The sequence below is a fragment of the Mesocricetus auratus genome, unplaced genomic scaffold, assembly GCF_017639785.1.
Source record: "Mesocricetus auratus isolate SY011 unplaced genomic scaffold, BCM_Maur_2.0 Super-Scaffold_100006, whole genome shotgun sequence".
In the NCBI taxonomy this organism is placed as follows: domain Eukaryota; kingdom Metazoa; phylum Chordata; class Mammalia; order Rodentia; family Cricetidae; genus Mesocricetus; species Mesocricetus auratus.
The window spans coordinates 99,800,960-99,822,115 of NW_024429190.1; the positions used below are offsets into that span (position 1 = coordinate 99,800,960).

General features: G+C 43.7%; 2 protein-coding genes across 7 annotated transcripts in view; one reads left to right on the forward strand and one right to left on the reverse strand.

Moving 5' to 3' along the window:
* Window positions 1-9,878, reverse strand: part of Hacl1 (2-hydroxyacyl-CoA lyase 1) — a 34,130-nt gene extending 24,252 nt beyond the window's left edge. The window contains exons 1-5 of one of the 2 annotated variants that reach the window (XM_040747746.1): window positions 9,681-9,878; window positions 9,415-9,519; window positions 5,178-5,218; window positions 3,596-3,676; window positions 2,465-2,537 (exon numbers count right to left, since the gene is read on the reverse strand). In XM_040747746.1, coding sequence (XP_040603680.1) covers window positions 2,465-2,537; window positions 3,596-3,676; window positions 5,178-5,218; window positions 9,415-9,519; window positions 9,681-9,752 — 372 coding nt within the window. In that variant the 5' untranslated portion in view covers window positions 9,753-9,878. Of the gene's footprint in view, window positions 1-2,464; window positions 2,538-3,595; window positions 3,677-5,177; window positions 5,219-9,414; window positions 9,520-9,680 lie in introns of those variants that run through there. The other variant, XM_040747747.1, reaches the window with a different exon arrangement.
* The window catches only part of Btd (biotinidase), a 29,956-nt gene continuing 18,678 nt past the window's right edge, over window positions 9,879-21,156 (forward strand). The window contains exons 1-2 of one of the 5 annotated variants that reach the window (XM_013118821.3): window positions 9,924-9,994; window positions 10,640-10,749. In XM_013118821.3, coding sequence (XP_012974275.1) covers window positions 10,730-10,749 — 20 coding nt within the window. In that variant the 5' untranslated portion in view covers window positions 9,924-9,994; window positions 10,640-10,729. Of the gene's footprint in view, window positions 9,995-10,639; window positions 10,750-21,156 lie in introns of those variants that run through there. The other 4 variants (XM_005077667.4, XM_013118823.3, XM_040747749.1 and 1 more) reach the window with 4 other exon arrangements.

A 21,156-nucleotide genomic window follows, 5' to 3' on the forward strand; every position in this document is an offset into this window, starting at 1 on the left:
AAACTTGCCTGGCATGTACGGTTCCTACGCATTCATGTTACGTGTCAGCCATTTGCTCTCAGCTACTGGTATTCTGTGACCATTTACTTAACTCTGTGCACACGAGTGTTCTGCCTGCATATATGTAAGTACACCATGTATGTGCACAGTGCCTGTGGAGGTCAGAAGAGAAGGTCAGATCCCTTGGGACTGGAGTTATGGACAGCTGTGAGTGACAGTGCAGGTGCTAGGAACTGAACCCAGGACCTACAAGTACAAGTGCTCTTAACTACTGAGCCTTCTCTTTAACCCTTCTGCAAATTATTTTTGAAGCTGTAACATTTTGCTGACAAATTTATTTTTCAACTTTTGAAATACTTTTCTCCTAAATTAAAATGTATACCAAGTCTGATAATCTTGAGAAGAATTTTTTTCTTTTAACTATTTCTAGAGTCTGAGGGTTATACCCCAAAGCCATTTTTATTCTTACATCTCTTTGTTTGTTTTGGTTTTTGAGACAGTTTCTTTGTGTAGCCCTGGCTGTCCTAGAACTCGCTCTGTAGACCAGGCTGGCTTCAAACTCAGAGATTCTCCTGCCTCTGCCTCCTGAGGATTAAAGGTGTGTACTACCACCACTCTGCTGGTTTTTTTTTAATTCTCACATGTTTATTACTATGTAAAGAACTTAAAATTTCAGTTCAAAAACCAGAAGGGACTGGAGATATGGCTCAGAGGTTAAAAGTACCTGCTGCTCTTCCAGAGGACCCAAGTTTGGTTCCTAGCACCCATATGAAGTATCTCACAACTGTAACTCCAGCTTCAGAGGTCTGGCACCCCTATGGTCTCTGTGGGCATCTGTACATACCCACATGCACACACACACACTCACTCTTAAAAATAATAAGAATAGCCTGGCGGTGGTAGCTCACACCTTTAATCCCAGAACTCGGGAGAGCAGATCTTTGTGAGCTCATGGTCAGCCTGGTTTACAGAATGAGTTCCAGGACAGCCAGATCTGTTACACAGAGAAATGCTGTTTCAAAAAACCAAAATAAATAAATAAATAAATGAATAAAATATATCTATAAGAGCTAGAGAAAGGGCTCAGTGGTTAAGAGCAATGGCAGCTCTTCTAAAGGACCCAGGTTAGATTCCCATCACCCACATGGTAGACCACAGCCATCTGAAATTCCAGTTCCAGGGGATCCAATGCCCTTTCTGGCCTTCACAAGTACTATACACACAGTGGCCAGAAATATATGTGGCAAAGCACCAGATAAATAAATAAATGAAGAATTTAAGGCATGTCAGTTTTGGTATTTTTCTTTAGATGAGCAGTTCTCAAGTTGTAGATTGCCACTCCTTCTTTGTAGGTCAAATGACCCTTTCACAGGGACACCTAAGACCACTGGAAAACCCAAGCATTTACATTATGATCTATAACAGTAGCAAAATTAGTCATGAAGCAGCAATGAAATAGTTTTATGGTTGGGGGTCACCGCAGCATGAGGAGCTGTGTTAAAGGGTCACAGCATTAGGAAGGTTGAGAAACCACTGCTCTAGATCTTTTTATTTTTAATTCTGTATGTGTTTTTGTGTATCTGCATGCAGTACCCACAGGAGCCACAAGGGGCATCAGATTCCCCTAGAGCTGGAGTTGCCTGTGGTTGGGAGCCACCCAAAGAGGGTACTGGGAACTGTCCTCCCGTCTCTGTGAGAGCAGTCTGTGCTCCTAACTGTTGACCCTTCTCTCTAGACCCTCAGCCCTTAACAACCTGATACTGCCTTGTTCAGAGAATCTCTTCACACACTTGTAGTTTTCCCTTTTTGTTGTTTTTATTTTATAGATTAAAAATGTGTTACATGTATTTAGTGTATGCTATATGCATACATGTCGTGGCACATGTGGGAATCAGTCTTTCTCCTGTCATGTGTGTTCTGGGGGTAGAGCACTACTCCTCAGGCTTGTGCCTTTATCCACTGAGCCATCTGTACTTGCAATACAGATTTTTAGTATATGTTTTTTTGCAGTTTTTATAAATTGTGTTTGTGATAGTTTCTTCCCAATTTGACACAGCTAGAGTTGTATGGGGAAAAGAACCTTAACTGAGAAAATCAGATTGCCTGTAGACAAGTCCGTGGGGCATTATTGGTTAAAAATGGATGTGGGTAGGCCAAGCCTACAGACCACGTCTGGGCAGGTGGCCGCGTTGTACAAGAAAACAGGCCGAGTGCATACAAGGAGTAAGCCTTATTGACTTGCGGTGTCCCCACGGCCTCGGCACCAGTGCCGGCCTGACCCCCCTGCATGAGGAAATAACGTCCTTCATCCCCAGTGCCGGCCTGACCCCCCTGCATGAGGAAATAACGTCCCTCATCCCCAGATAGCTTTGGTCAGTGTCTCATCACTGCAATAGGAACCCGGCTAAGACAGTGCTTTCACTTTTGTGTGTTTAATCCTTGCTTGGATGGTAGAACTGAATACCTGAGGAAATTCCTGGAAGGCTCCCATGGTTTCTTGATTTCTTTCAGAAGAACCACCAATCACAATCAAGGGCCTGAAATAGTAATTTTTCAAAAAGATAGTCACAAATGAGAATATATAAAACATTCAGCAGTGTCCAATACATCATAAACAATTGTGAGCAACTAAGACAGACTAGATGAGAAAACTACATCTTCCTTAAAAAGATGGAGGTTAAAAGAATTTAAGATGTAGCTGTCCTCAAAATCAAAAAGATGGAACATGTTAGTAAATGCTTTTCTTACACGAGCTTCACCCCTTCTAGATGTTAATGCTACGTTTGCAGGTGGAGTGACAGAAAATCAATTTTATGGAGAGAAGGCATTTACATTTTCCTAAGTAAACCTATTTGGAAATGGCAAAATGAGTAATAGTTCTCAATTTTTATTTCTCAAGACTAAACAAAAATACATCAAACTTTTAAAGTTTTTCTTTTTTAAGGTTTATTTATAGGTTGAGGTAATGCATGCCTTTAATCCCAGCACTCGGGAGGCAGAGGCAGGTGGATCTCTGTAAGTTCCAAGCAAGCCTGGTCTACAAAGCAAATTAGTTCCAGGACAGCCAGGGCTACACAGAGAAACCCTGTCTTGAAAAACTAAATAATAATAATAATAATTCATGACTAGCCTGACTTACATAACATAGTGAGGTCTTAGGTTCAGTAATTAACAAATTTAAAAAACAGTTCTTTATTTAGAACTACATGCATGCTCACATACACAAACATAAATACATACATACACAGAATGAAACTCTAAAATGTTAACTGTTTCTTCCTCACATTGCGTATATTTAAAGGCTACAACATTACACTTTGATATCCATAGTGAACTGAGGCTATGGTCAAGCAACTTAACATTCATCATGTCACAGTTTTTTAATATGTCATAAAAGGACCCAGTCTACTCTTGCAGCAAATTTCCAACATTCAGTACAACGTTGCTAACTCTTGGCGTCAGACTGCACACTGAACATCCGACTTTGCACCCTTGACCCCCTCCTCCCGATCTCCAGCCCACTTCCCAGTTAATGACCTTCCACCCTTATGCAAAGACATATTAAAAATGTTTTCAGCAAGAATGATTTAATTACCAACAGTTCATGTTTGCATTTGCCATGCCACCCAAGGCGTGGATGAGACCTGGGCCGGAAACGACAAGGCATACTCCTGGTCTGGAAGTAAAGCAGAGCTTATCAACAGCAGATCAAACTAATAACTGAAAAGAAGAGGTGCAGTCTATCTTAGCGTGGAACATACCAACTACCAGGTAATTAGTATTATGTTAGGGTTTCCATGGAAACGTCTTGGTGGTCAGAGGAAAGACAGGTAGGCCTTTAATATAATTGACAATCAATTGCTAGAATATCTTAATTATGAAAGAGTAACATCAAGTTTCTTTTAATATATATATAACTATTACTTGTATTTTATTTAATTATTTGTATTTTACTAACCTCTTCATATTTTTTCCAGTCATACTTGGATTAAAACAAGTTGACTGATTACAGAAGTAAATTTCTGACAGTCCCATATAGTGTATGTACATTATTTTTTTTTAATTTTCTAACAAATAAATATAACATACTAAAATCTCTGTGAGGACATGGTTTTCCTCTACATCTTTCTGAATGCTTTCTTTTGACATACTTCCTGAGCCTAAACCATTCAATAATATATAATTTAATTTACTGCTTTACATTTCAAATTTTAGAATCTTTTAGACTTAAAATAACACTAACAGTATCTAGAACAGTACCATTCCTAGAATGTTCTACAGTAGTCGTCATACTCCCTGTGCAATCTGACGTGATATGGACTCCACAAGGTCACTCAACACTTACAAATGTGGCCACTACAAACGGCGGGGGGGGGGGGGGGTCTCTACTTAGCATATTACTTATTTCTAATTAAATGTAAATACCTATACATGGATAATGCTACAATACTAGGGTGTTCAAAATAAAAATTTCAAATGAAACTTTTAGCTTGTTAAAATAATCATAATTCAAGAATCAATTAAGGCACCAGTGACTGTAATTTCAATGCTTTTCAGGGTCAACAAAAAGATTAACACACTGTTTACATGTAAATAAAGCAACAGAGTGGTTCACAGGCTGTTTCAGATGGCCTGGTTTTCTTCAGGCTCAAATTCAGAAGGTTCCCATTAAAAAGAAAGGATTGTGAGAGTTTGCTTGTTTTTATTTCTTAGAATTTAATTACTACTTCACTTTTAGAAATTAAAAAAAACTTACTAAAGCTTTTATGTAAGTGCCAAAAATGTATGGTAGAAATTTTATCAGAGGCCCAAATTCTACCTAAAAAAAAAAAAATCAGTGAATGTAGAAAAAAAGTAGACTATATGCAAAAAACCTTAATGGTTGTAGAATTACAGTAATCTTATACAGTCTACGTTTTCTAGAAAGGTTATTTTTAAGAGGCATTACTTTTAGTAAAAATGAGGGTAACTGGCTAACATAAATAGACAGGAATATGTTCTAGCAACCTCATTTTGGAACGAAGCCTTTTATATAAAGTGACCTAAGGAAGTTAGAGCTCTTATTTCTTATTAATACTATCTTCTACAATCTTTCCAAGGCTACTACGCTTTCAGTTGACATTTATATTTCTACCCCAAACTTCCAATGTACTCAAATGAAGTGGACTTTAATTTACCTGCCCGTTAGGTATCCAACTGCAGAGGCAGCGTAACAAGCCTACAGAGAAAGGACAGGGACTGAATGAAACATGCATACGTGCTATACATACATGAACATCTATTAATAAAAAATGAGAATTTGAGCTGGTCATAGTGGTGCTTGCCTTAAATCCCAGCATTCACTTATTTGAGGCCAGCCTGGTCTACAAAGCGAGTTCCTGGACAGCCAGGACTACACAGAGAAACCCTGTCTCAAAAACAAAACAAAACAAAAACAGATGAGGATTTATATATTAAAGGAAAGGAAGAACTGGAACACTACTTGTTTTTTATGAGATGTGATAGCCATAAATTTCAAGGAATGGACTAAGAATCTAGGTATCTAAATTTTAGTTTTTTGGGGAAAGTTTCATTACTGCTATTCATAGTATCATCTTACAACTGCTTAAGTATCTTTAGAATCAAAAGGAATGGGGGGGCTGGAGAGATAGCTTGGTGGTTAAGAACACTGGTTGCTTTTCCAGAGGTCCTGAGTTCAATTCCCAGCACCCACATGGTGGCTCACAACCATCTGTAATGAGATCTGGTGCCCTCTTCTGGCCTGCAGGTGTACATGCAGAACATTGTATACATAATAAATAAATAAATCTTAAAAAAAAAAAGGATCAGAAGGGAATGTCCTCTTTCTTCTTATCAGTCATTTATGTCTGTCACTCTACCTATACAGGGTTAGTTGATTTGTTCAGAGCCTGGTCTCATTACCTCAGGCTAGTCTTGCTAGCCTTGAATTTGCTATTAGCCCATGGTGATTAGCTTTCCAAGTCCTGGGGTTTTAAAGCTTTTAGTTTTTCTATGCTGTCTCCTACATCACTAATTTCTGCTTATGCATTAATTATTTAGATTCTTCCCTTGAATTTGATTTGATTTTCCTGTCCTAGAGTCTTGAAAAATAAGCTGACAGAATCTGTTTTAAATCTTTACTAACAGATTCACTTTCAACTATTTTGCCTAAAACTATCTTAGCTATATATTATGAAATATATTTGACATTGATCTTTTCATTATCATTGATTAAAAATATTTTGTATTTTCTACTGTGATTTCTTCAACCCACTTGCAAATTAGGGTCTGTATTTAGGTCTGTATTCCATTCCTCACATTGGTAATCTGTGCTTTCTCTTTTATTCCTGATCAATTTGGTTTGGAGTTTTCAGATAAATATAGGAGCCAGTGAGAGTGTTGTTTCTTTTTTCTTTCTTTTTAATTTATTTAACTTTATTTTATGTGCTTTCATGCGAAGGTGTCAGATCCCTAGAGCTGGAGTTAAAGATCACTGTGCACTTCCATGTGGTTGCTGGGAATTGAACTCGGGTCCTCTGGACGAGCAGCCAGTGCTCTTAACCACTGAGCCATCTCTCTAGCCCCATGTTACTGTATTGTAAATGTGGTTTTTTTTTGGGGGGGGGAGAGGGCTGGAGAGATGCCTCATTGGTCAAGAGCACTGACTGTTCTTCCAGAAGTCCTGAGTTCAATTCCCAACAACCACATGGTCACTCAAAACCATCTGTAGCGGGCTATGATGTCATCTTCTGGCATAAAGTCAGACATACAGATAGAGCACTCATACATAAAATAAATAAATGAATCTTAGAAAAATAATAAGACATTTTAAAAATAAATGATTTTTCAGTTACCCTTCTGTTACTTCCACATGGTCTGGTTACACATTATTTACTGTATGTTTTCGATTCTTAGCAAGCAATCTGTTGAAAATTTCCTTAAGGCCAACATGGTTTTTGTCTGTTTGGTTTTGAGATGAGATCTCACCCTGTAGCCTAGGCTGACCTTGAATGTAAGGAAGCCTCATAAGCCTTGTGAGCTACAGGGTACAGCTGGGAGTCACTACGCCAGGCCACTTTTCACTGAACTGTCTTCCATCCAGCTTATAAGGAAGATAGGAAACACCAAGTTAAATCAAATACAAGATGCCCAGGAAAAATGCTGAGTGCATTTAAAAATTATTCTTTGTCTAGGACATTATAGTATTACTTAATCTTTTGTTTTTCTTTTGGTTCTTCAAGACAGGGTTTCCTGGCTGTCCTGGAACTAGCTCTGTACACCAGGCTGGCCTTAAGCTCCCGAGTGCTAGGATTAAAGGTGGGCACTACCACACTGGTCTACTACTCATAGTTCTTAAGACTGGAAAGTCTGGAATCAAAGTGTTCTGACTCTGATCCCAGTTCCCCTCCATTCTGCTGTGGTTTTGACAAATGACTTGGGACCCTGGCTTCCTCATCTACAAAATGAATGTAATCCGGAACACTGCTAGCAGAATGAATCAGGGATCTCAGCCATGTAAAGTACTTAGGATACAGCTAATTTGCTGACAATCTGCCTATTTTCTGGTCACATGATCAGAGGAATGATAATCAAACGGTACCCAGGTGTACCTTTCGTTTTAGCGCAAACATGCTCTTATATCCTGAGCCTTCTTGTAGGCTCCTTTTGAACAAACATGCTCTTGTATCCTGAGCCTTCTCGTACGCTCCTTTTGAACAACTCCATTATTAAACACACCACCTTCCCTTCTAGGTTGTTTCTCCTCTCTCTTCTCAGCCTCAGGCAGTAGCCTTATCATTTAGTCATCTGAGTCCCTAACCTAGCAATCACCTTCAGCAGAGCTAGCTTTTTCCTCCTCTTCAAGATAGCTCTGGCATCATCTTCTGTGGGACGCTTTCTCGGAAGATTATATTTGTTTATTTAATTCTGTTGTTGTTTACTAGGGAAATCCAGGGCACCGGGCATGTTAGGCAAGTACTCCTACCACTGAAAGATAACCCAGTCTCAGTTGACTGGGCTGGCTGCAGACTTGAGATCTTTTTTTTCGCTTGAGTAGATACAGAGACTACAGTTGTGATTTTCCATACGTATCCTTTGGCCTACCTATCCACTCTCACGGCTTGCCTTGACTTTAGGCTGTATTGATGCTGCATGAACAAACATTTCTTCCATGAGCAAGCTTCCCTGTCCTATCAGAGAAGCAGTCACATCCTCCACTGCACTGTCTCTTGCATGTATTTCTTCCGTGAGGACCAGCGTTCTAGATTGTCTTTTTTGTGTCTTGCCCTCACTTTTCCCAACTGACAAACGTGGAGATTAAGAACAAACTTCTTTTCTTCTTTACACTCCTTCTTCCACTGCTTATGCAGCACACACCAAGCATATAATAGCACAGACTCAGCACATCTAACGTAAGAAAAGGAGAGCAGTGTACACGGCCTTTAGAGACACAGCCAAATGTAGATCAACAGCTATACTTCCCCATGCAGGTAAAAGGACAGAAAGCTGCTCCAGGTAAGAAAACTGAGAGGTAAGTGTACAGAGCTCAGTGGCAGGGTTTAGTATGCACAATTCCCAGCACCGAAAAAAAAAAGGTGTATGTGGGGGCGTGGAGGAGTGTAAGCAACACAAATTCAATACCTACCAGCTTTCAGATTAAAAACACTGCCTACACATTCCAAACCTTGTTGATAAATACCTTTCAACTGGTAAATAACATGGTAAGCGTCAGTATTACACAAAGGCCTCCATCACACCAGCACTGCGTGGGTATGAAAAATGAACCACAACTCCTGCTGCCCTGGGGCTCACATCTGCTGTGTGTGTGTGTGTGTGTGTGTGTGTGTGTGTGTGTGTGTGTGTGTGTGTGTGTTCAGAGCACATCGTGACTAAGTTAACTCCTTCCTTCTTCCATGTAGGTCCTGGAGACTGACCTCAGGTTATCAGCACCCCTGAACCACCACCTCTGCACCGGATTCTTGCCATTCTTAAGCCGGTATGGCTGAGAGGGTAAGACTGGGGACTGGGTGGTCAGAGGAAATGCTGTGAGCGGGATCAAAAAGTGCAAGTGCGTGCTTTGCTTTTTCGGATTCCAGATGCAACCCGAGTTCCAGTACCTGGTCTTCACTCATTCACCTCACAGGTGCTCTCACGGACAGGAACCACCCGAGGTACTGACAGGACAGCACAGCTGCCCTGCTGGGACTTCCAGCCCCACAGAGAAGAAAGCCCATCCTTCCAAACCTGACCTTCGGACAAGGCCGGGCTCACTAGGCTAACTGTAGGAGCACCGATCCTAACTCCACAATATCCGAGTTCAGATGCCGGGACGCAGTGACTCACGCCGGGCAAGTGTTGACTTAGTGTGCTGCCAAGCGGGAAATAGGAGTGACGGGAGGCTGCGTCCGCACTCACCGCTTGCTCGTTCCGCATCCCGATGAACCTGATGCCCAGCTCCTGCGCGGCAAGGGCGATGTCGGTCACGGGGATGCCTACGACGCCGAACATGTACTTCACATTCTGGGGACAGGGGGTGGAAACAGAGGAATGAACGCCGGCCAGCAGGAGGGTGGGCTACCCAGTCTCCCCGTCCTTCCCGGGGGTCCAAAGGAGGGACCGCCGTGGTCACGCCCTCCCCCGCCGCTCCCGCTGAGCCTTCCGCTCCCTAGCGCCCGCCGTACTTGCGTCTTCAGGGCCTGGGCGATGACTTCAGCACCAGACACCTGCCCCCCGCTACCGCCGCCACCCGGCATCTTCTCCAGCGCGCTGCGGCGGCCTCACAAGCTCCTGGGCCGGCCGGTCGCCGTGGGAGACACCCGCTGACGGACAGGAGCGCAGCCAACCGCTTTTAGCGAAGGGGAGAGGGGCGGGGCGGGGCGGAGCCCGTCCTCCGGGCGGCGGCGCCGTGGACACGCCCACTCTCCCCGGTGACTTTCCCCGGGCCCGCGGTCGGCTGAGGCGGGACGAACCCGAGGCCGCGGCCTGCGCCGAGCAGGTGAGACGCCCAGCTCCTGGGGAGAAGGGGGGGCTCGCCATGGCTTCCGTCTCCGCTCGGCCCCTCCTGCTTCAGGCCCGCGTCGGCCGGCGGGCGGGGTGGCACATGCGCACTTCCAGAGGCCAGGGGGAGGGGCGTGGCCCCGGCGCGCGTCCCCGCCCCCCCCCGCCGGGGGTTCTTGCTGGTGGGGCGAGCCGCGCTAAGGCTGCTGAGACCCTAGTGGCTTGGGGCGGGTTTCAAGTCGAGCGGGACGGCCCGTGGGTCGTGTTGTCACTCTTCGGCGCCCTCTGGTTTGGTAGCTTTGTGGTTTTCCACTCCACAGAACGTGCACGTTACTTAAGTCTGGGGGCAAAGGTCTGCGCTTTGCCACAGAGGACACCAAGCTTGCTTGTTGAGAGAGAAAGTTGTCCAGAGCATTCTTCACACCGCGGCTGCCCCTGACCTCCGCCCTGGTTTTTAATTTATGTTTGTTCCAGTTGAATATCAATAAGGTCTGTTAGAGCCATAAGTTAACAATTAAGTGTATGATTGCGTAGCTTTTACCGAAGTAACAATGCTGGTTGCTTCCTAGTTCAAAGCTAAGCCTGCTTGACGCTGGCAGCACGTGCTGTAGAGACAACAGTCTTTTTTTTTTTTTTTTTTAAGGATCAGTTTTCACCGGCCATGGTTTGCCATTTCGCAAACAGAAGTCGCTGAGCTGGTTCTCGTGTTCACCTTGCAGTTCACGGGCTTCCCATGCCCGTCGCGATTCAGAGGTGATGTGAACCCTAACCACAAGGCCTTTAAATCCCAGCGCTTGGGAATCTCTGAGTTCGAAGCCAGCTAGTTTACCTAGTGTGTTCCACGACAGCCGGGACTATGTAGAGAGACCCTGTCTCAAGAAACAAACAGGAAGGAGAGAGAGAGAGAGAGAGAGAGAGAGAGAGAGAGAGAGAGAGAGAGAGAGAGAGAGAGAGAGAGAGAGAGAGAGAGAGAGAGAGAGAGAGAGACAGAGAGAGAGAGACAGAGAGAGAGAGACAGAGAGAGAGACAGAGACAGAGAGAGACAGAGAGAGACAGAGAGAGAGAGAGAGAGAATTGGCATTGCTTTTACATTCGCTTATTACTCAAAGGAAGAATAAAAAGGGCTAGGGATTGAACCTAAGACCTTGTGCATATCAAACAAGTGTTCTACCGCTGACCTATATCCCCAGCCCTAAAATTTAACTTTCTTAAAAACCCAGAAGGCTAGGGGGCTGGAGAGATGGTTCAGTGGTTGAGAGCACTGGCTGCTCCTCCAGAGGACCTGAGTTTGATTCCCAGCACCCACATGGTGTCTCACAGCCATCTGTAACTCTAGTTTCAGGGAAACCGATGTCCTCCTCCGGCCTCTGAGGGCACCTGGCACACACATTGTGCAATAGACATGCAGGCAGGCAAAACACATGAAGTAATATAAAAAAAAAAAAAAAAAGACGAGGCAATGTTGACAACAAGCTTTCCAAAGGTCAGATCCAATCATCAGAGTCTAAATAGTGATTATTAGGGGAATCTAGATCTGAGATTATGAGGGGCGTCTTGACAACTTTCTTCCAAGTAGCTAAAGATAATACCTAGGTAACTGTGTGATTTGCTTAGAGCTTTAACCAGGGTGTCAGTAGGCATGCCTGTAATACCTGTACTCAGGGGCTGAGGCAGGAGGATTACAAGCCAAAGGCCAGCCTGGGCTGCAGAGTGACCCTGACTCAAAAATAAATGATTTTAAAAAAGAGAGTTGTAACATTATGTCCAGAGATTAACTTTCAGAAGATGGCAGCTTCTATAAACAGTAATTCCATGGCCCCCAGATTGTGATTTTTTTAATGTTCACAAGAAAATTAGGAATCTAAGCACAACCCTAGCTGAACTTGTGAAAAACAGACCATGCTTTGCTAAAATGTAGTGCTCAGTTGTTAAACAAGGAATGAGTCAGGTTTATTTGTTATTCTGACTTCATTTTGTTGTGACAGACACCATGCATGTTGGGCGAGGAAGGTTTATCTTATCTTACTCTTCCAAGTCATAGTCCACTTTTGAAGAAGGTTGTCAGGGTAGGAACGCAAGACAGGAGCCATGGAGGAACCTCCTTGCCGGCTCATTCTCTGACTTACTCCCAGCCTGGTGCTTAAGTAGCTTTTTTGTACAGCCTGGGACCACCTGCCTTGTAAGCTAGGCCCTCCTGCATTGATTAATACTCATCTTGATTCACAAAGGAATGCTCAGAGACTGAGTTACTTTATAGAGACTCATTTTTCTGTTTCAAGTTGACAATCAGTGCTAACTAGGAAATTTGTGACGGATTGTAGAATGGCTAAAATCAAACTGGCTCACAATAGGCGACAAAGGAAATAGTGTGTCTGTTCTTTTCTGGCGTCAGGGTTAAACTCAGGGTCTTGTGTGTGCTAGGCAGCTACTACACCTGTTGGGGCTGGGAGTCGAGCAAATACTGAATCAAGGCCACCAAAGTTAGACGAGCGGAAGCGACTTTATTCCATCTCCGTGGTTACCAGAACTTCTAAGTAGTTAGGGCCACAGGCAGTTTGGGATCTGCACTGTGACCCAGAACAGGGAGCAGCTGGGGTCCTTTTTAAAGCAACAGCCCTAAGTGCAGAGAGGGGTCAGGGGTGATACAAGAAAATTTGAGGTTAAGTCCTGGGCGATGGTACATTCTGGGAATTTACAACTTGTGATACCATTTTATAATTAGCAGTACAATTTGTGATAACAAGGTATTTGTACAAGCTTAAAGGGGGGTTGTGGAAGCTTGTTTACACAAGTCTGTGGCTATCTTAACACAATTGGGAGCTTGTCTTAATTTTTAACCAACTGTTCTCCCTGTGGCTGACTACAGGGCAAGGGTCAAGCAATGGAAGAAGCTTGGTAGGACTCACGTTCAGGCCTACTCCAGGCCCCTCATGTCACTAAGCCCCGCTTCCACTTTTTTATGTTGAGACCAGGGTTTACCAAGTCATCCAGGTAGGCCTTGAACTTTGCTTCTTCTTGGCTCAGCCTTCTGAGTAGCTGAGAGTATAAAGCTCTGCAAGTAAAAGGCCGGGAACAAAAATAAGAAGGAAATCTACATAAAGGGCTATTTTTAAAAACAACCCTTAAACTATACAGCAGGAAATGTGCTGTAGGAAACATGTCAACAGAGACAGAGCAGGCATAAAATAATGTAATAAAATGGTTGGTCGAGTGAAACAGGTTAAGTGGATTTTGTCTGCTTCTCATTAAATTTATGATCTGTGTAGTAGCAAAGTTTAGAGGTAGGCTTGAAGAAGAAAAAAACAATGGAAAACAGCGTTATATTCTGGAGCTATCAGGGACAGCTCAGTAATAACTCAGTAGTAAAAGCTGCTGGTCCCTGTTTTGTTGAAAGGCACTGAAACGTTGCCCTGGTACCCTCTGACCTAGAGAGCGCTGATTCCCGACAAGGCCTGGGCTTTGCTTACCAGTGTACTGCAGCTGCAACCTAGAACTGAAGCAGGGAGCAGTATGGAAAGGAAACAGAAAGAAGGGTTTCCTGTTTTATCCATCATGGGTTTGTTTCCGTTTTCCTTTTCAAGTAAATCTGAAAGAGTTTAGCATGAGCAACAACCACCACAGTGACATGTGTGCTATGAAGACACATGGCTTAGCAACACAGTGCTTCTCCTTGGGACAAAACTGCAAAGTTCCCAGGGTGTAGGGTTGAACTGGAGCGTATGTCATTGATTATGTTAATTAAGTCATAGGGGAAAACTTAGTTAAGCCCATTACCTGGTTTCTTCATCATAACCTTTGAGCTCCTTCTCGGGGCTTATGAACAACGTATTGTTTTCTTACAGTTAATATTTGTGATGTCTTTCACACACATGAAAGGATCAGAAAGAAGTCTCTACATACCCGTAGACCAGCTTCTAGCTCAGTAAACACACACAGAGGGCCTCCTGTGTGGCCCTCCCTGGATGCGTCTCTTTTCCCACTCTGTAGAGGGAGCCATTACTTTGCACTTAATGTCTATGGTGTCTTTGTTACCCATTTTGAAAAGCGGCTTCATCCATTTGCTGTTGTGAAGGAGTACACTGGACTAGGCGTCATCTATGTGCTCTGTGGTGCTGGGGAGGGGGCACTTGTCCTGCTCCGTCCCTGTCCTTCCCCTGCTTCTTACTTTTAGTTAGGGCCGTGAGTGGCCTAGCCTGGCCTTGAACTCACTCTGTAGCCCAGGCAGGCCTTGAACTGGTGAGCCTTTTTGCTTCAGCTTCCCAAACAGCTGGGGATTATGGAGTCTGCTTTACCAATCCTGGACACTGCCCAGTGGTTATAAAGACACTTAGTTTTATCCACCGTTTAGCAGCTCAGAAGTCTGGGAGCCCATGGCCTGCGTCTGTTTTTGGTGAGGGTCTCAGAGTAGAAAGACAAGCAGGACTGTGAGGAAGAGGGTTTGGAAGGGCAAACCAGAGGTGACTAACCCATTCCTAAACAGCTCATGAGGGTGAATGACAGACAGCTTCCACTCGACCCCACCGTCCAGCATGGCTGTGTTGAGGTGATAACATTTAGGAGACCACAGGCTAACAGAGTAGACATTTAGGTTGCTTGGTTTCTTGGGGTATGAATAGTGTACTCTGTGAAGATTTTTGTGTGTTTACCCCCATGTGAGAGTTTCTGTGTATAATACTGGTGTGGGGTATTACCACTTTTATCAGAAATTGCCAAATGGTTCTCCAAAGTCACTGCAAGAACTTACATTCATACCATCATTGTGTGAGAACTGCCCTTTTTCTCCATCTATTGGAAACTTACTGTCTATCCTGGCATGATAGTACACATCTAATTCTGACCCGTGGGAGACAGAGCAAAGGGATGAGTTCAAGTTCATCCTCAGCCACATCATGAGTTCAAGGCTAGACTGAGCTACATGGTGTCCCGTCTCAAAATAAATAAATGAGTGAGTGAGTAAATAAAGCTAAAGACATTACAATTGAGGAGGGCTAGTTAGGAAGATTAGTAGCAGGGAACAAAGAAGGGTAATGAGGAAGAATATGATTGAAATGCATTATGTACATGTATAAAATCTCATAACAAACCCATTATTATGCATAATTAAGATACTCTAATAAAACATTAATAAAATTATAATTTTCTGCCAATTTGGTGGGTATAAAATGACTTCTTTTTTCCAAGACACTCTGATTATGAGTGAAGCAAACTGTAGTTATGAAGGCTGTTTGTCTGTTAATTACCAATTTATATATTTTGCCAATTTCTTTACTGGATTACTTATCTTTTTCTTACTGGTTTATAGACATCTTTTATATATCTAAATGCAAATTATTTGTCTTTATTTTTGTTTACAGTTGCTTTTTTTTTTCTTTTTGAGAAAAACTTTCCCTACTTAACCCAGGCCAGTCTTAAACCAGAGATCTGCCTGGTTGTTACCTTTGATATACTGATTTTTATAATTATCTGTGACAATTGGTTTTCCTTTATGTTTTATTTCTAGTATTTCATTTTATAACGGTCCCTAATTTGAGGTTATTAAGCTTTTTCCTGTATCAGAAAGTTTGTTTTCTCTTTTGTATTTGTTTGATTTCCTTTGACCTTGCTTGGATTCACTGTATAGTCTAAGCTGGCTTTGAACTGTATCCTTCTGCCCTAGCTTCCTGGGTGCTGGGATCATCAATGTGTACCACCACTAGGCCAAGCTCATTCTTCATACTTAAGTCTCTAGTCTTGGACCAGCAAATCATTCTTCAGTGACAGTCTCCTGAGGGGGAAGCCCAGGGATGAGGGGAAAGAAAAGAACACATGATATCTCAAGTGTGTAGCGGGCCCATGGCAACTTTGAGAATGATAACCCCAGTCTCTTCAGGGGAAAAGTCAGGTTCCCAGCAACCAAAGCCTTAATGCCTTTGTGCCTTCAACCCAGCCCAGACCAGATCTTGCCAAGTCTGCTCCTGGGCAGGGACACAGAACTAATGTTCTCTTTGTTATTTCATCAGGGCCTCTGAGAAAACCTTGGCTTGGCCTGGCTCCCAACAACCAGGCAATACACATACACATGGGGAGGGGGGTGTGGAACCTGCATTTGTCATTTCTATAATAGCTTTCTCAATTAGGTTTGCTTAGATATCTACCCATCCAGATTTAGAGGTGAAAGGACTACCATCTACTTCACAAGTCTGAGGACCCAGGTTCAGCTGGGCTCATTCATGAGTCCGTGAGCATTTGCCTGTAACCTAGGTGATTCTTCCACTGGCAGTTGACAGACAGGGTTGCCTGGGCATCTGGCATATCTACCACTGAGAGACATCTCTGTGAGACACCTGGTTTCTTCGTAGCTGTAGAGTGGAAATAGACCCATTGTGTAAGCCTTTGCATGTTTTGTAATATCCCACTCGATACAATAAGAACTTAGACTAGACTCTGAGATAAATTACATTATGAGGAAATAGAGAACTAATTTATTGCTTTTTGTAATGGCCAATTTACCATAATAGTTGCTCCAGCACCATTTGTAACAGTTCATTCTTATTCCAATATTATGTCACTTTAGATACATGTCAAGTTTCATATATGTATTCTTTTTTTCTGTTGTTGTGATAAAATACCATGACCAAAAGTAAGTTCAAAAAGAAAGAGTGTATTTTGGTTTGCAGTTCCAGAGGGAGAGTCCATCGTGGCAGGGAAGGCATGGCAGGGTGGCAGGAACAGGAAGCTGGTCACATTCTCATCCCCATGGGAAGACGGGGTGGGCAGGGTGGAGTGGTTCCCGTGTGCAAGGAGCAGAGTGAGGCTATAAACCCTTAAGGTGACCCCCAGATGACATGCTTTATCTGGGAAGACTCCACCTCCCCAAACTGTGTCACCAACAAGGGGCCAAGCGGGCAGACACAAGAGCCTATGGAGGACATTTCTAATTGAAACTATTACATATCTGCTACATACGTATATTCCATACATATGCGAGCATTTGGTCTATTTCCACCATGCATATACCAAATAAAACTTTCCATTTCCTCTTCTAACACCTATATCATACTATTTTTTTTGTCTATTTTGACAGTATCTTCGTAGTTCTTGTTTATTTTGTTCAGACAGGGTTTTTCTATGTACCAAGGTTGGCCTGGAATTTGTTATATAGCCCCAGACTGGCCTTGATCTCACAACCCTCCAGCCCAGCCTCCCAGGTACAAGGATTACAGATCTGAGACACCACACCTCTTTGTGTGTGTGTATTTTGTATGTGCATATTGTGTGGAGTGTGCGGTTATGTGTTGAGGTAGATGTTGAGTGTCTTTTTCGATTGCTTTCCGTGTTATTTTTGAGACTTTGTGTCTCTCTGAACCTGGAACTCATCAATTTAGCTAGACTGGCTGGCCAGTGAGATCTAGGGAGCCCCCCATTCCTCCCCAGTGTTGTGATTAAAACCGTGCACCGCTGCTCCCCATATTCACGTGAGCACTGGAGATCTGAACTGTGACGTGCATGGCAGGCACTTGATAGACCAAGGCATCTCCTGAAAGCGTCTTCTTTATTAGTTTTAAGGAAATAAAGAGGAAAGAGGAGCCCATAGACTAAAAGACACTTAAAAGATCAAATTTTTTTCAAATGGGCAACAATAAATTAACGTACAGTGGGTGACAAAGCTGTTTTATTTTATTTAATACTTATTTATTTTTATTTTATGCATATTAGCATTTTGCCTGCATGTAAGTCTGTGTGCAGGTGTCAGATCCCCTGCAACTGGAGTTACAGACCGCCATGAGCTGCCATGTGGCTGCTGGGAAATGAACCCAGGTCCCCTGGAAGGGCAGCTAATGCGCTTAAGCACTGAGCCATCTCTCCAGCCCAAACAAAGCTGGAAAGGAAGGGAGGGAGGGAGGGAGGGAGAGAGGGAGGGAGGGAGAAAGGAAGGAAGGAAGGAAGGAAGGAAGGAAGGAAGGAAGGAAGGAAGGAAGGAAGGAGAGAAAAGTGGTGATTCTAAAAGCCAGTGTTTTGATTACAGGAACATTTATGGATAAGGTCGTCTGGTTTAACAAAAGAAAACCTCTACACCTAGATACATATTTAAATTTTAGCTTTAGAGTCTCCGTGGGAAAAAAGTTTTAGTATAAAGATACTCTTAACATTTTTTAATGTGAAATTCATATCTAACTGGGTTTCCTCTTCTGACAAAAGCCATGATTTTATTGAAGTTGGTAAAGTAGTTTACATTAGCCAGTCTTCCTCATAGCTGAAAGAGGGTGCTAGACAGGCTCAGGGGAAGTCCATGGAACTGACAAGCACCCCCTGCTTCTGCACCATGTGGTGTCCAGAGTCAGAGCTGTCATCTTGCCACCCACAGGGTGATCCCACAGATGGAGACACATCCTGCAGATGGAGGTGGGAAGATCTGAGTCCTACGTCCCGGGAAAAACATTCTTCTGAGTCCTGGGATGCTTCCAGTAGCATTGGGATGCTCTGCTTCTCTGTAGAATTCCTCCAGGAACCATCTGGGCCTATTCTGAGATTGGAAGAGAGGTTGGAGGGGGTGGGCAGCTGGGGTGAGGGGTGGTGGGATGATGACAGGATTCAGGTAGTGGTTGTTTCAGAACCATTTCTTCTGTGAGTGTTGCCTTTGCTCAGTTTTCTTCTTTGGCTGAAGTTTGGGTGGCGTGTGTGTGTGTGTGTGTGTGTGTGTGTGTGTGTGTGTGTGTGTGTGTGTGTGTGCTCACGTGTATGCACACGAATGTATGTGTGTGCTCACGTGTATGCACACGAATGTGTGTGTGTTCCTATTTTTTTCTGGGAAGGGTCTGACCGTGTAGGCAGCTATGGACCTCACTATGTAGCAGCTCTTGCTGACCCTGAACTCATTTATTATCCTGCCTCAACCTACCAAGTGCTGGAGATGTTTTCTGGGCGCTTCCTTATTTTAGCTACATTTTTCATCATTTTCATTTTTCTGTAGTCATTATTTCTACTTTATCATTGCTTATTTTTACATTTCTCGCTTTTCTCCCTAGTGAGGTCAGCTGACAAGGTTCTATCTCCTTTCTTTATTCTCTCGGTTTTCACTCTCTCACTTCCCATTTGTTTCTGCTGTCTGCTTCTGTGAGCACTGCTAACACTGCTCGTCCCTCTCTCGTGGGCCTTCGGCTACTTTTCTCAGTTCTACAACATTGCTCCTGTTCTGTGAGCAGAATCTTCACCCTCGTGTTTGTTTTACATCCGAGGCTCCCGCCAGAGTTTTCCACTCACTTCTGCTCAGCAGAACTCTAGCTTCAGTGCTTTTCTCCAAGAAAGGCGGATGAAACTGATGAGACTGACACTTCCAAATCTTACACTTTCTTTTTTTTAATTCTTACATTTTCAAACTTGTTATTAGTTACTTTTAAATTTCAACCAAATCTTGACATCTTATAACAGTTCTTAGTCATATTTCCCTTTTCAGAGACGCTCCCGTGGGCTTTTGCTAACATTAACGTTATTGCGATGAAGTGTGAGAGCAGCCTGGAGTTTTGCCCTTAAAAACGCCTCTTCCGGGGCTGGAGGGATGCTCAGTGTTTAGAGCAGGGGCCGCTGTTGCAGAGGACCTGGGTTTGATTCTCAGCACCCACATGGCAGCTCATGTCCACCTGTAACTCCAGTTCCAGGGGATCTGGTACCTTCCACAGACACTGCACACATTGGATGTGTAGACATACATGCAGGCAAATACCCATACTCATACAATTAAATAAATATGTATTAAAATTGTCTTTAGCCAAGCAAGCCTGAAGACCAGCACGGATCTCTGTGAGTTTGAGGCCAGCCTGGTTTACAGATTGAGTTCCAGCACAGGCTCCAAAGCCACAGAGAAACCCTGTCTGGGGGGAGGGGGGGACCAGACAGACAAACAAACAAAACAACAACAGAAGAGAGAGATCTTGCCTCACAGAGCAAATGAAAATGCCTTTCTTCTTTTGACTTGGCCCCCATGATCCTTGTCTGGGGTGTGAAGAACTTCCCTGGGCGTTGCCTTCCTGTGAGTTTTGTGCTCTTTGGTCATCCGAATACTTGTGTCCCTAGAGGACATTCTCCAAGTAGATCCTTAAGGTTTTTCTGATCTGTTGGGAAGTATCCATTGTATTAAAAATTGCCTGAGCCCCCACTTAACGGGTTAAAATAAGACTCTTTGCTATCTGAAAGCGTGTGTGGGTCGGAGTCTGAGCAGGCTGCAGGGACAGTGTCAGCCAGAGTTCCAAGTTCTACTGCTTGTTTGAAGAATGACGTGATTGTACAGGGGGTCCCTGTGGTTATGCCCACCACACAGGGCCTGAGTCTTCCTGGATTTCCCATTACCCTCTCTTTGGAGCTCATCCAGCTGTCCTCCTTACTGGTCATCTACTTCAGACCCCTCTTCAGGTCTTTATTCCCATTCGTGTTGCTCACTTTTCTAATTGTTGAACATTTCTGTCTTTATTTACAGCATTATCTGGTTCCTTTGGCTGTTTCCATATTTACCTTGATTGTGTGTGTGTGTGTGTATGGAGGGGTGTGCCCCAGCCTTTGTGGGCACATGTGGAGGCCGGAGGCAGACATTAGGAGTATCAGTTGCTGTCCAAAAATCTCTCCTGAGCCTGGAACTTACAGATTCAGCTACACTGGCTGGACAGGAAGCACCTGGGATCCACTCTGTCAACGCTGGCCTTACAGATGCAAACCAGCACTCTTGGGTCTTGTGTGGAGCTGAGATTTGAACTGGGGCCTCCTGCTTGCACACAGCTGCTTTACCCGCAAAGCTGTTTCTCTAGCTGTAGTATTTTCCCCCTACTTCTTTTTGAATCCCTGTCAGGTGACGTTTCATTTCCCTTCCTCTCTCTCTTCCTTCCTCAGTCTCTTCCTTCCTTCCTTCCTCCATCCTTCCTTCCTTCCTCTCTCTCTTCCTTCCTCAGTCTCTTCCTTCCTTCCTCCTTCCTTCCTTCCTTCCTCTCTCTCTTCCTTCCTCAGTCTCTTCCTTCCTTCCTTCCTTCCTTCCTTCCTTCCTTCCTTCCTTCCTTCCTTCCTTCCATACTTCCATCCTTCCTTCCATCCATCCTTCCTTCCTTCCTTCCTTCCTTCCTTCCTTCTCCCCTTCCTTTTAATGCTTTTATCTCTTGTCTACTTTGTGCTGGGTTTTAAATACGAAATAAGCAGTTG